Here is a 13,857-nt window from a genome sequence, read left to right on the forward strand (position 1 = left end):
TTCGAGGACTCGTTTAGCTTCTTCTAATATTCTTCCCTTCCCAAAATTTCTGACCGCATTTTTGCTATCGCAGAGTATGAATTTAGCCTTGGTACCGACACAAGCGAGCGCTACTGCCAATTCCTCCGCCGCGTTGGCGTCTCGTGCGGCTTGAAGCCGATACTACAGGTGCTCCTGTTCCGTCGACTACTGCGGATACGGCTGCTCCTTGCCGTCCACATGCAGCATCTACGTAGACCACTTGTTCTGCTGGTTGTTCTCCCATTCTTTTCTCGTAGGCTCTGGCTCTATGCCCGCGCCTCTCTTTGTTATATTCGGGGTGCATATTTTTTGGCATAGGCGGGACGCGTATCCTGGCTCTTATCTCTTCCGGGATATCCACTGTCTTATGAGCAGTGTATCCCGGTTTGATGTCTATCCATTCTAGTATTTTTCTTCCTGTTTCAGATTGGCTAAGTCGCTCCAGCTGAGCTATTCTAACTCCCTCAGCTAGCTCGGCCCATCTGTTGTGGATACCCATTTTCTCAAGACGTTCCGTTGATGTGGATATGGGAAGTCCCAGAGCCCTCTTGGTACATTTCCTCAGTATCCTGTCTAGTTTATCTATGTTCTCTTTGTTCATATTTAAGTACGGCGTTGCATAGCAGATTCTGCTTGTTATGTACGCCTGTGATATTCTTAGGAGGCTTCTCTCTTTTAGGCCTCTCCCTTTTACTGCTATCCTTCTGAATATGCCTTGCATGATCCGCATATGTTGCTAATTTCTTTATGGTATTGGTATTGTTGCCTTATGATTGATAACCATACCCAGGACCCTCATCTCCTCGACCTGCGGCACCTCTAGGCCCTCTACTACCATTTTGATGTTTATTGGCTTTTTGTCTCTGCTGTTGGTGTTGTACCTAAAGAGCTCCGACTTCTGCGGTGAGCATGCTAGTCCTCTGTCGGCTGCATACTTCACCACGGCGTCTGCAGCTCTCTGCAGGCTCCACTCAATTTCTGCATCACTTCCATTGTTCATCCAGATGTTAATATCGTCAGCATACATTGAACTTTATTCCAGAGATCTCATTCAGCTTAGCTGGGAGGCCTCTCATTGCTATGTTGAATAGAAATGGAGATAACACGGCACCTTGAGGGGTTCCTTTGCTTCCTAGCCTTATGCTGGGAGACTCTGCGTCCTGAAATTTAATCACCGCCCTTCTGCCCTGAAGAAAGTTCTTAATGTAATTGTATGTTTTTTTGCCTACGTTCACTTCCTCAAGACCTTTTAGTACCGCGTCATGTCTGATATTATCGAAGGCCTTCGTGAGGTCTAGGCCTGGATCACCTTAGTGTCTAGCCCTTTCTTGTCTATGATATCATGTCTTAGTCTGAGCATTATGTCCTGCGTGCTGAGCTTAGGTCTGAAGCCTACCATCTCATGCGGCCATAGGTTTTCATCCTCCATGTATTTTGTTAATCTCTCTTGCACTACGTGTTCCATGAGCTTCCCCACACATGATGTCAGAGAGATTGGTCTTAGGTTTTCTAACTTTGGTTCTTTCCCCAGCTTAGGAATGAGAATCACTTCTGCCTTTTTCCATTCGTCCGGTAATTTACTTTCTTTCCATACTTTGTTTATGTATCGTGTGATTGCTTCCACCGAGCCTTCATCTAGATTTCTAAGCATGACATTTGATATCTTATCTGGTCCAGAGGCCGAGCGAGTTCTTAACCCCGCAATAGCTGCTCTGACTTCTGCTACCGTGATATCTGCATCTAGTTTGCCATTCTCTGGACCCCCATATTCCGCTTGTTTAATTTCTGTTGTTTCTCCTATGTATATTTCTTTGAGTCTCTCCATTAGTTGCTTATCCGTCCCATGGAAAGCGTGTCTCGCCTTCACTTGGTTGATGCTAGCTGTCTGTTTTGATTTGTTCGGGTCTAGGAGGTGCCGGATAAATTCCGAGCAATTCGGGGAGACCACGGAATTGAAGAAATTGAGGATATAAATACCTGGGCCGAAGCGTGGAGGCCTCCGCCGGGCGACGTCCGACGGCGCGATATGAGGCCCCATCTGCAGCCGGTGTGACGTCATCACGTGACGTCGCATCATGTGATCTCACTTCAAGGTCAATGGTTGCCACCGCCGGGAGGCGACCGACGGCGCGATATGAGGCCCCATCTGCAGCCGGTGTGACGTCATCACGTGACGTCATGTCACGTGACCCCACTTCAGGGTCAATGGTGGCCACCGCCGGACGTCGCGCGAAGGCCCGAAACCTACGTTAACATGCTTCGCATAATAGAGAAGAAATAAAAAGAAGAGGGAGAGAAAGACGCACGCCGCAACAACAGCCATCGTCCACCACCGAGACGGTGGCGGGTGCAATGACGGCCTACAACGGATAAAAATTCTGTGGCAGGCTAGCCCCCGCCGCAAGCGGCCAGCACCGAGCACCGCGCCAACCGCGCATGAACTCGCACTCTCCCCGCTCTCCTCACACAATGATGTTGCGTTTCTTTTCTAAACGCCCAATATTACGAACATTAATTATTTCACTTTACATCTCCGTACTTTTGTTATTATGCACAAACGTATGCTAAATAGCTTTTTTATATGACCATGGCCTTGATATGACGACGTTTTCAGGCACTTCAGCCACTTCAGCGACCAACAAAAGCCAAGGTCGTAGCCGCAAGTGGTTACCTTCCGGCCAGTGTTGCCAATTTAGCTACTTTGTAGCTTGATTTAGCTACTTTTGGACTCAACTAGCTACCAAGAAACTTAGTTTAGCTACGAGTAGCTGTTTTAGCTCCTTTCTTCGAAATCTAGCTACAAATCTAGCTATTTAGGTGAAATCTAGCTTAAATCTGGCTAAATTTCGGAAAGTTACTATTCTGGCGTGAAAAATCCTCCCACATACGCAAGACATAATAAAACTGACGTCAGGCATACAGCGCCATCTGGTAGTTTTTAAACAAGACGCAAACAAGACAATGGATGGATGGATGGGAAAACATTCGTTTTATCGGCTTTAGGAGGTTCAGTTTGATTGCTGGCCGCGCCAGATGGCCGCCAGTTGCGTCCTGTCGGCGATCTCTTCGGCCCACTCAGTGACCCGAGCCTGGATGGCCGGGTCCGAGCAGCGCAGCACGGCCTCCCACTCCTCCAGAGATGGAGCTGGCAGCAAATCGGCGGGTGGCGGATAGGCGGATAGGCCGCGCACCCCCATGTAATGTGGTCTAAAGTAGCGTCGACGCCACACTCTTTGCATTCAGGGTCAACCTGCTCTTTGAATATATATGAATAAACTTTGGGGCACGGGAAGGAGCGGGTTTGTAGCTGGCGCCAGAGTATCTCCTGGGCCTTGCTTAATGAATTGTGTGGTGGAGGGAAGATGCGCCTTCCCAGGCTAAAATGGCGAGTTATATCATGGAACGAGAGCAAGCCCTCCCTCGCGCCCGCGGGAAACGAGGTGCTCACCGCCCGGCCGACGAAACCTCGGGCATATTCGTGAGCCTTCTCGTTCCCGGGATTGCCCGAGTGAGCCGGAACCCATACCAGTTCTATCGTCCTACCAGGGACTGGACGGTAGCCTTTAAGGATATTCCTGGCGGCAGCCGACAGACGGCCCCTCCCGAAATTTCGTACGGCTGTTTTGGAATCACTGACTATAACATCTGCTTCGGTAGAAGCGATAGCCTGCGCGATGGCTGCTTCCTCTGCAGCCTCGGAGGTTCTGGTGCGTACAGTAGCTGAAGCTAAGATTTTGGTAGACGTGGACTCACGGGCCCCAGTCACCGCACAAATCGCGAAACCGCGGTCCGTCTCTTCATATTCGGCCGCATCTACGTAAGCAACCGAATGGTTTCCTTTGTATTTGGTGTGTAGTGCACGTGCGCGTGCTAGTCGCCTGCCTTCGTGGTGTATGGGGTCACGGCCGCTCGATGGAAGCTTCCATCGAGCGGCCATGATGGGGTGCATATTCTTAGGGAGGGGCTTGATAACAAGCTCCTTCCTGATTGATGTGGGTATTTGCCTGGGATCGTCCGCCATAGGTTCGGCATTGATGCCTAGCCTCAGCAAGACAAGCCTCCCGGCTTTGGTGTGCGCCAGTCTGGAGTACTGCGCTATTAAATGCGCTTCCTTGAGTTCATAATGTGTGTTGTGCATTCCAAGAGCTAAGAGCCTATCGGTTGAGGTGTTTCTCGATAGTCCCAGTGCTGTCTTGTAAGCTTGCCGGATAAGACATTCAACCTTTTGCTTTTCGTCTTGGTAAAGATGCAGATAGGGCAGGGTGTAGACTAGCCTGGTGATGACGAAAGCCTGAATGAGTCGACAGGTGTCGCGTTCTTTCATGCCCCTCCTCTTGTTGGCTATTCGCTTGATTAATCTGGCTGTTTGGGTGACTGTGGTGGTCAGTTTATCTAATGTTCCTAAATTTCTGTGGTTACTCTGAATGAACATGCCTAGGATTCTGATGGTGTCTACTTGTTTGATTGGCAGTCCTTTGAGCTCTACCCTGATTGCAGGAGGCGGAGGTCTGTTCTTTCGATTGGGGCCTTCTCGAACTACAAGGAGTTCGGACTTAGATCTTGGAAGAAAGAAGGAAAACACTTGAAAAGAGAGATGCAATACAAGGCGCCACTTAGGGGGTGTTGAGACTCGCCGCCTCTGCCTCTATGGAGCACGGTGCCATAGAGCTCCCTCCATGTCTGCCTCAGCGGAAAAAAAAAATGCTCACAAAGTAAAGAGGCGAGGCGAACCGGCTGATGCGCCGGCTTCTGACGGGTGTCGCCTATCGCGTAGCGGGGGGGGGGCTCCGATGAGCATCGAAGTCGTGCTCGTGGTACACTATTGCGCATGTGTGTACACATTCCTATTAGTTAAACATACGGCGCCTGAAATCGACTGTCTGATTCGATTCTCTTTGCGGATCATGCGCGGTCGGCGCCGAGCGGATGAAAGAGTCCAAGAAGCCCACCTGTCCGAGTTACGCCGAGTCGCGGACTGAAGATATCGCCTGGACAGTCATTAAACCTTTCATAACTCTCCGTTCATAGGCCTCTGTGTAGGCGCAAAAAGTAGATGAAAGTCCATTCTTTACATGTTTACAGAGCAGTGATGCATTCGCAGCTCGTCTTTTCTTAGTGCGCAAGCCCTAACGCTTTGCGAAAACTAGTTCTGCCTAAATCATCGGTATCGAAACCTGAGCACATTTACCATTCGTAATTCGTTAGTTAGCACTTGACATGCGTAGTCGTCTGCAGGAAACCATGTCTTGATAGCTGTGTTTAATTTTTACAATAATAGGACAACCAATAAATGCGTTATGCAGCGTGTTGCACAATTAGAGGCGCGATGTAGAATGCTTCTCCCAGCTAAACTGTGGCATCCTCGCAGTTAAAATTTTGCACAGAAATGACATTTTGTCGCTAGTATTTTTAATAGCAAATTTGTTTGGGGTACTTGCCTGATTCGATCAAAGGAAATCAGAGGTTCCCATCAATTATGCGGCGGCGACGACGCTAGACGAGCCGCTGCCCCAGCGATGGTACTGGTGGCGCCACATCATGCTGCTTACAACTCAAACCCGTTATATGTGGCTGTTCTGGACATCTCGAAAGCATATGACCGCGTAAATCGCGAGCTGCTATATGGGAACTACTGCAGGAGTACGGGCTGACCGATCAATATACGTGGACCTGTTACGACAGCTGTACACAGGAGTAGTGGCATGTGTCGAATGGGACGGGGGGAGTACGGCACCGGTAGGAGTTCCGCGAGGTCGGGAATGGGTTTCAGCATGGAACATCGGGAGGCTGGCGTGCGAGTTGTCCGGCGTATACCTGCGCTTGTGTATGCGGATGATTTTGCGGTCATGGCGGACTCACCCGCTGAACAGCAGAGCTTGCTGGGCATCTGCGGCAGGTGGATGTCTAGGCTTCAGCTGAGGTTTAGTCCTGCGAAGTGCTCTGTGCTGGTGTGGGGTGCGGAAGAGCTCGACCAGGCACAGACGTGGACTCTCCAGGGAGGCGCGGTGACTATCGCTTCAGCCGCTAAATACTTGGGAGTGCGCCTATGCTGTGACCATGACTACATGACAGCGCAGGAAAAGGCCCTCAAAGCCAAAGCGGCGCGAGATAGAGAGATCCTGGGCCGACATGCGCTGCGGGCGTGTGGAAGATGGTAGCTGTGCCGGGGCTCACGTACGCCAACGCAGCACTGTGTTTATCTGCCGGCACGAGGAAGTTCTTGGAAAGACGGCAGAGGGACGCAGGGCGAATGGCGCTGGGGGTCCACAGGAGCACACCGGTGGAGGGTGTACAGGGAGATCTTGGCTGGTCCTCATTTGCAGCTCGTGAAGCTGAGCTATGAGGCCAGGCTCCTTCGGTTGCCGGACACGAATCTGGCGCACCAAACGTTGGTGCACATCATATACGCGGGACTATCGACGCGATGGACCAGACGAAAGGCTAATTTACAGCGTCGTTTCAAGGTGGTACCCTCCTCCATGGCGTCGGCGTCTGCTAAGCCCAGCAACGCAACGAACGCGAAAATCCGGGAGCAGGTGCAGAAGACAAAGACGCGAGAGTGGATGAGTGGAATGATGGCGAAGCCCACCTTGGCTCTCTACCGGGCGGCGAAGACAGCTATCGGCCGGGAGCACTGTTTTGACAATTCGTGCGGTCGCGACTTGCTGGCGGAGGCCCGCTGCGGAGTGCTCAGCACGCGCGTATGGCGCGCAAAACGCAAAATTCGTAAGTGGTCTGGGCGGTCTGGGCACCGCTTGCGGCACCTGTGGAGTGGCGGTGGAAACGATAGGGCATGTGGTCCTAGAGTGCCCCGGTGCCCCGGTATAACACCAATCTCGGAGGCCTCGGCCCTCCCTGCTGCCCTGGGTTTCGGCCAGACGGAGCGAAGTGTAGTGGAGACCACTAAACGACGCCTGGAATACTGGTGGCGGAATGGGGCGGTGCAACACAAGAGCATTCCGGCTGTGAACGCGCCAGAATGAACTAAGTTGTCGCGTGGAACAGAAATTGTGTGTGTGTGTGTGTGTGTGTGTGTGTGTGTGTGTGTGTGTGTGTGTGTGTGTGTGTGTGTGTGTGTGTGTGTGTGTGTGTGTGTGTGTGTGTGTGTGTGTGTGTGTGTGTGTGTGTGTGTGTGTGTGTGTGTGTGTGTGTGTGTGTGTGTGTGTGTGTGTGTGTGTGTGCGCGCGTGTGCGTGTTTGCATTACTATTTTTTTTTTTGGCTCCGCCACGCTATAGTGCCACGCCGACAGGCGGAGGCGACCCGTTAAAAAGGGGACAGCCGTCATCACCATCACCATAATATGCCTTAATTGAACAAACAATAAAGGGCGGCCAAGTACCAAAAGATTGGAAATTAAGCAGGATGAGACTAATATACAAAGGCAAGGGAAGCAGAGATAACATAAAGTCCTATCGGCCAATCACAGTTACATCAGTTATATACAGGGTAGCAATGCAGTTAGTAAAAGTAATGATGGAGGAATGGGCAGAAGGAGAGAATATCCTCGGAGAACTACAAAATGGTTTCCGCAAGGACAGAAGACTAGAGGATAATTTATTTGTGGTTACCCAGTGTATAGAAACAGCAGCAGCAAGTCAGAGACCATTAGGGATAGCGTTTTTAGATATTAAAGGGGCATATGACAGTGTAGATCAGAAAAAACTGTGGGACCAGTTGAAGGAATATGGCCTGAATAAAAACCTGGTTCAGTTCATACAAGAAGAGTATGCAGATAATGAGGCAGTGATAGTATGGGAGACGGAAACAACAAAACCAGCAAAAATAAAAAGGGGGCTTAGGCAAGGGTGCCCACTGTCACCGCTGCTTTTCATGATATACATGAGCCAAATGGAAAGGCGCCTGGAGGAAAGTAATATGGGATTCGATGCAAGCTATATGCAGGGAGGACAGAAAGTAACACAAGTTCTACCAGGATTGATGTACGCAGATGACATTGTACTGCTGGCAGATAAGAGGGATGGGTTGCAGGAGCTGCTTAAGATCTGTGGAGAAGAGGGCGAAAAGCTGGGACTGCAATTTAGCAGCGAAAAATCAGGAATAATGGTATTTAATGATGAAAGGGGGATGTGCTGGAAATACAAGGCACCAAGGTTGAACATGTGGAGAGCTATAAATACCTGGGCATATGGATCAATGAAGGAAAAAATTACCCAGAAAAGCATGAAAGAATCACGATAGACAAAGGGAAAAGGAGTTCGGATATTATGAAACACAGGGCCCTCTGGAATTATAACAGGTATGAGGTTGTTAGAGGGGTATGGAAGGGTGTTATGGTACCAGGACTCACTTTTGGAAATGCAGTCCTGTGCATGAAATCAGAAGTACAGTCAGGCCTTGAAATCAGACAGAGAAAGGTAGGTAGATTGGCATTGGGAGCACATGGCAACACACCTAATGAAGGAGTCCAGGGTGATATGGGCTGGGCATCATTTGAGGTTAGAGAGGCAATTAGCAAACTAAAATATGATCAGAGACTAACCGAAATGGAGGAATCAAGGTGGGCACGAAAAATGTACAAGCACCTCTTCATGAAAAGCCTGAATACGAAATGGACTAACAGAACCCGAAAGCTCAGATTTAAGTACCTAGAGTTTGGAGATGCACCGCAGCAAAACAGCAGCATTGAAAAGCAGGTAAAGGAGGCATGGGAAAATGTGGGAGGAAAGAATGCACGGAAAATCAGCATTGGGTATGTATAGAACTCGAAAACAGGATATAAAGAAAGAAAGTTTATCCGACAACTCACGAGGGAGCTCATTGCTGTTTGAGGCTAGGACAGGGGCCCTCAGAACAAAAACGTACAGGAAAAAATTTCAGGAAGTAGATATATTATGCGCGGCGTGCGGAACTGAGGCGGAAACAACGGAACATGTTGTTAATACGTCCTGCCCTTCCCGCGGGAAAAGCGGCAGATCTGGAGAGAGCACTGGGATTTGCTGGGAAAGATGGACGAATGGATGAGGAACGCGTTTTGATAACAAAAGAGAGGTTAGAGGATTGGTGAAAAAAGTCAAGAGAATAAAGAGAAGAAAAAAAAAAGGGAGGGGGGCAGATACGGGCGAATTAGAAGCTAAAAATAGAGAAGAGATAAATATATTTCTTTAAATTTTTTGGCTAGGCGGCGCAAGCTGCCGTTCGATACAAATGGCAGAGCCACTATCATCCATCCACCCATCCATCCATCTATTCTTCCGGCATAGCCATGGCGGAAGTAGAAATGGTAGAAACTCCGGCTCCCCGCGGAAAAAACAGTTTTCGTCGCTGAAAGGGTAGTGTTGGAACACCTTAACTGCCTTAACGTCGTGAGCACAGTGGTCGTGAGAGTGGCAAGCTCGACTGCCGGTTGTCAACCTTACGATATACTTACGAGGTGAGTATTGGAACACGCGTTTTGCAATGTAGTATAGTATTCTAAAGCGGAGTTTGTCACATCATTAAAGGCCGTGACTAAGTCCTGTAGCTATCGGTATTTTGCTGTAAGTGCCTACTGACGTCTGAATGCGGCATTTTTCCTGACATCGCTGGCGTCTCATGCCCCTATTACCCGCCCCAGAAATATGGACCAACATTACAGGAGTACAGCACTAGAGAAGTAGAAGTGGTATGGCACGAGTTCTAGTTTTGCTTGTCAAGACGTGCGCGCGCGCAAAAAAAAAAAAAAAAAAAAAAAAAAAAAAAAAAAAAAAAAAAAAAATCGGGAAAAGAAAGCGATGCTGCTTCGCAGGACGCATGCTGTGTGGATAGGGTAAGAGCACATCAGCTCAGACACGAGTTGCCGTGAGCTCTCGTGACTAAAGTTCACACCACTAACGCACGTAGCGGAAAAGAAGCTTATCTCAAATAATTTGTGAATTCTAGGAATGTGAGGTGCACTGAAGGAGTCTAGTCCAGATTTTATTATTTCAGTCTGTCTGTAAGCAATAATAATTTTCTGGTTTTTGTCTTCCAGCCAGTTTATTTTTCAGCTTAAATGCATGTGGTCCTTTTTAGTGCCTGAATTTCCAGGCTCTACTTAAAGTAAATGAGGACTTCAAAGCTTAAGCACTCATCATAATGTATGCTGTCCAGCTGCTCTTTGTATAATTATGTTATCAGCCGGCTGTAAAAATTTGTAAAAAGCTTCAAGACATGTTCTATGTTCAGAGAAATGCAGTTGTAAACTCACTCTGCATCTGGTGCATTTTTGCTGCTTGTCAGCTCTTTTCCAGATGGTGTTCTACCTCTTATATCCGGATCATGAGGTTGATCTGGAGCATCTGTGCATCATGTGTCACCGTAGGTTGGCCATCTTGATGAAGATTTCCCAATGCGAAGGCAACGTTCATGCTGTACGTGATCTGCTTGAACAGGATGAAACATGCCATGAATGCCTTATCGAAGGCTCCCCGCAAGACTGTGTGTCACATATTTTTCTCAGGTAGGTGAACTGAGCCTAAAATTAAAGCTAGAACTTAACACAGTCTGTGTTCTTTGCTGTTGCACTTTAAAGTATGATGGTTTGCAGTCAACTAATAGACAAAATGGAAATATATGCATGCTTTAAAATTTCGCCGGTATTGGAAGTTATAGGAGTGTAGGAGTTGACCGATATGGGCAGGAAACATACCGAAAGGACACATATTGTAAGATGCTGAAGATGATTGGTTAGCTGATTTTATGAGATGATATCCCAAGGCAAATCGAGCTATGATGGACAGTGTAGTAGAAGGCTCCACATAACTTCATCCACCTGAACATCTAGCATTTCGCTTCCATTGAAGTGCTGCCACTGCGGCCTGGATTATACCAGTAACATGTTAATCTCTCAGCATAACAGTAAAATGCGTTTTCTTGAGGCCCCACTTATATGATTACTGCCATAGCTGTTCTGTTTGTTTCTCTCTTTTTTGTTCCAAAAGCATTCCTTGCCTGTGCAGTATTTATGTATATACGTTTGTATGTGCCCAAATTGTATATGACTCAATTTTTATGTACCTCAGTTACTTGAAAGTTTGCAGTAGTCTCATCTTGTATTTATCGAGTGTGTCTTAGTTCCACAGCCCTCCTTGCATTTATTTCAGATTGCAGCAACTTATCTAACAATGTTTCTTGGGTTCGTGCATTATTTATCTGTCACGTACACTCGGCAAGCTAGGTTTTTTGTGCAACAAGAAATTTTTCATTACACCACTGTTTGTGCATATAAGTGCAATCTGAATGTGTCCACTACAACTCTAAATTAGTTATCCTACATATTTTGGGGATAATTTAATTATAGCCTCTGAAAATAATTCAGCTTATGTGAACTTATTTCGCTGTCTCACTCATACAACTGGGGCCACAAAACAACTAGAGAACATCCTGAAAATTTGCTTTTCGCAAAAGGCAGTTTCATTATAATTGCTGCATGTATTCATATAAAGGGTCCTGACTATTTGAGGCCCGAGTTTTAACAAAATGCTATGCGAAATCTACTGCACTATTCGAGCTGATATAATGTTCACAAAGTAGCAAAATATGGTCTAGTTATTTGATAAGTGATTCAACATCAGTACTTGCCTATATTTTTCGTAATCGACGAAAAACTGCTCTCGGCAGCATGCACAATTTTTGCAGAAGATAGTTGAAGAGCTGCTTTGACATGATGCGCCATCTGTCAAGCAACAAGGCAAGCGCCATTCCGGTCGTTGGCGCGCTTGCCTCGCTGCTCGACAGATGGCGCACCATGTCAAAGCAGCTTTTCTGCTCTCTTCTGTGAAAATTATGCACGCTGCCGAGAGCAGTTTTTCGTCGATTGCAAAAAATCTAGGCAAGTACCGGTGTTGAATCACTTGCCAAATAATGTAGACCATATTTTGCTACTCTGTGAACATTATTTCAGCTCGAATAGTCCAGTAGATTTCTCATACGATTTCTTAAAAAACCGGGCCTCAAATATTCAAGACCCTGTATATATGCTCCACACTGGTCTGGTGTATTTAACGCAGGTCACTGCTGTGTCTATTTGGATCTCCTCTCAACACGGTGCTGCAAGCGGAGTCAATGCTTTTCCGGTGTCGCTTTGAGGCACTGAACTGGGAGGAACGTAGAGAAATCCTGGAGAACGCTCTCTTGGACTCCAAGCAACTGCTGCGGAGCAATATAAGTGTGCAGTTTCAGGAGGTCTTGGAGACACTTGTGAAGGTGCTGACTGCGGTCTTCAAGAGTTGGAACCAGATTACCGAGTCCAAAGAATTTCATGTCAGTGGTAAGTGGTTAATGGAAGCTAACATCATTGATGCTTATTAACAGAGAAATTGTAATGCCTTCTTGATTCTTTATTTTCTGTTCTCAGTTCCTTGGAATGAACTCTCTTATTCATTTGGCACCATGACTAATATAACAAAATTTGCCCTATTATTTACTGTAGAGTGAAATCAATATAGCTCTGGCACAGTGTGCTTTGATGGCTCGTAGTGCTAAAATACCATGAGAAGTATTGTTGAGTTAGGTGCTGTAACAAACATAAAGCTGGTACGTTTGCAATGACTGTATATATGACACAGCAAAATGATCTGTGAACGAACTAGCGCCACATTTCACGGATGAGGAGAGCACGAGGTATGAGCAACATTCTTAGAGATCAAGCACGGTGTCAGCTTTAGTTATTAGCTAAACCTGATTGCTTTTAATTGAAAAAGACAGAGAATTTAGCTGGTAGTTCAAACCCACTGACTTGCTGCTCTGCGCAGGGAAGAAGGGAAGGAGGAGGTGTAAAATGGGTAAAAAAAGAATAAAAGGAAATAAAAAAATTACGAGGTCATGGAATGTGGAATGAAATGCATCAAACTGGTATGCTATAAAATAATTGGAAGTGACGTACAATGTCCTCCAAACAGTCTGACAGAGTCCAAAACATCTAGATGGGGAAATAAAAATTTCATTGTATGTGTCAAACTGCCTATGGCAAGCTAAGGGACTTAATGCACAATCCACTGTTAATGGAACTTGTATGAACGACCACATGACATGTTCATAATGTGCACGTTCTTCGGCATATGCTGGGCATTCAAACAGAGCAGGCTCGACTGTTTTCACTGCTGTCCAGTTGTCACAATAATATGACTTCACTTGTCCTAAACGGAATAATAGGTAGTTTAACAAAACTTGAAGTTGGGCTAGATGGTGCATTGTAACTTGATCGAAGATAAAGCGCACGGGAAGACACACACAAGAGTCCTGTGTTTTCTTCTCTTGTGTGTGTCTTCCCGTGCGCTTTATCTTCGATCAAGGAATAATAGGTTATTTGTGAGAGCAGCTTTGAATCGAAGTCAATGATGAACACTTTCCAGATAACGAGGAAGTCTAGTTGGTAGTCAAGATTTGAGATGTGAGTCATTGAAGAAGACCTGCTTTGGTTATGATGCCAAAGAGCTCTGTGGGCTGCTTCGTGTGCTTTTTTTTTTATTAGCCAAAATGCCATAGTGAGCTGTTATTCTCTGAAATGTTATGGAGTGGCCTGTGGGAATAGCCAAGTGGTATAGATCACCAGTGCCAAAGTTTTGCAGTCTGGTGACTGGTCTCATTTAAAAGGTTGGGTAGAGATTACAGAGCTGCTTTGGAATCTATGAAAATCACCTGGCGGACAGTGGTCCGGGGAAGCATATAAGAGATGGCTTCCTAAGCACCACCAAGCTTTGTTGTCATTAAGGATGTCTTTTTCTGCAGGTAATAGAAAAAGGTTTGACTCTTTGATAGCACGTAAAGGCCACAGGAGGAAGTTTCTTTGAAGTTGAGCCATACATGAAGATGTGGGCAATTTGAGAGCTTTGCTCAGCTAAGAAGGTCGGAGCAGC

The 13,857-nt window shown here is 46.9% G+C and overlaps 1 protein-coding gene across 1 annotated transcript in view; it reads left to right on the top strand.

Moving 5' to 3' along the window:
- Nucleotides 1–9,220: 9,220 nt before the first annotated feature.
- Nucleotides 9,221–13,857, top strand: part of LOC146182518 (uncharacterized) — a 36,890-nt gene continuing 32,253 nt past the window's right edge. The window contains exons 1-3 of the mRNA XM_084577650.1: nt 9,221–9,413; nt 10,241–10,460; nt 12,010–12,269. Coding sequence (XP_084433776.1) covers nt 10,252–10,460; nt 12,010–12,269 — 469 coding nt within the window. The 5' untranslated portion in view covers nt 9,221–9,413; nt 10,241–10,251. The remainder of the gene's footprint in view (nt 9,414–10,240; nt 10,461–12,009; nt 12,270–13,857) is intronic.

This window comes from Amblyomma maculatum, chromosome 8 (genome assembly GCF_055883805.1).
Source record: "Amblyomma maculatum isolate TAMU_Amacu chromosome 8, ASM5588380v1, whole genome shotgun sequence".
Lineage (NCBI taxonomy): Eukaryota > Metazoa > Arthropoda > Arachnida > Ixodida > Ixodidae > Amblyomma > Amblyomma maculatum.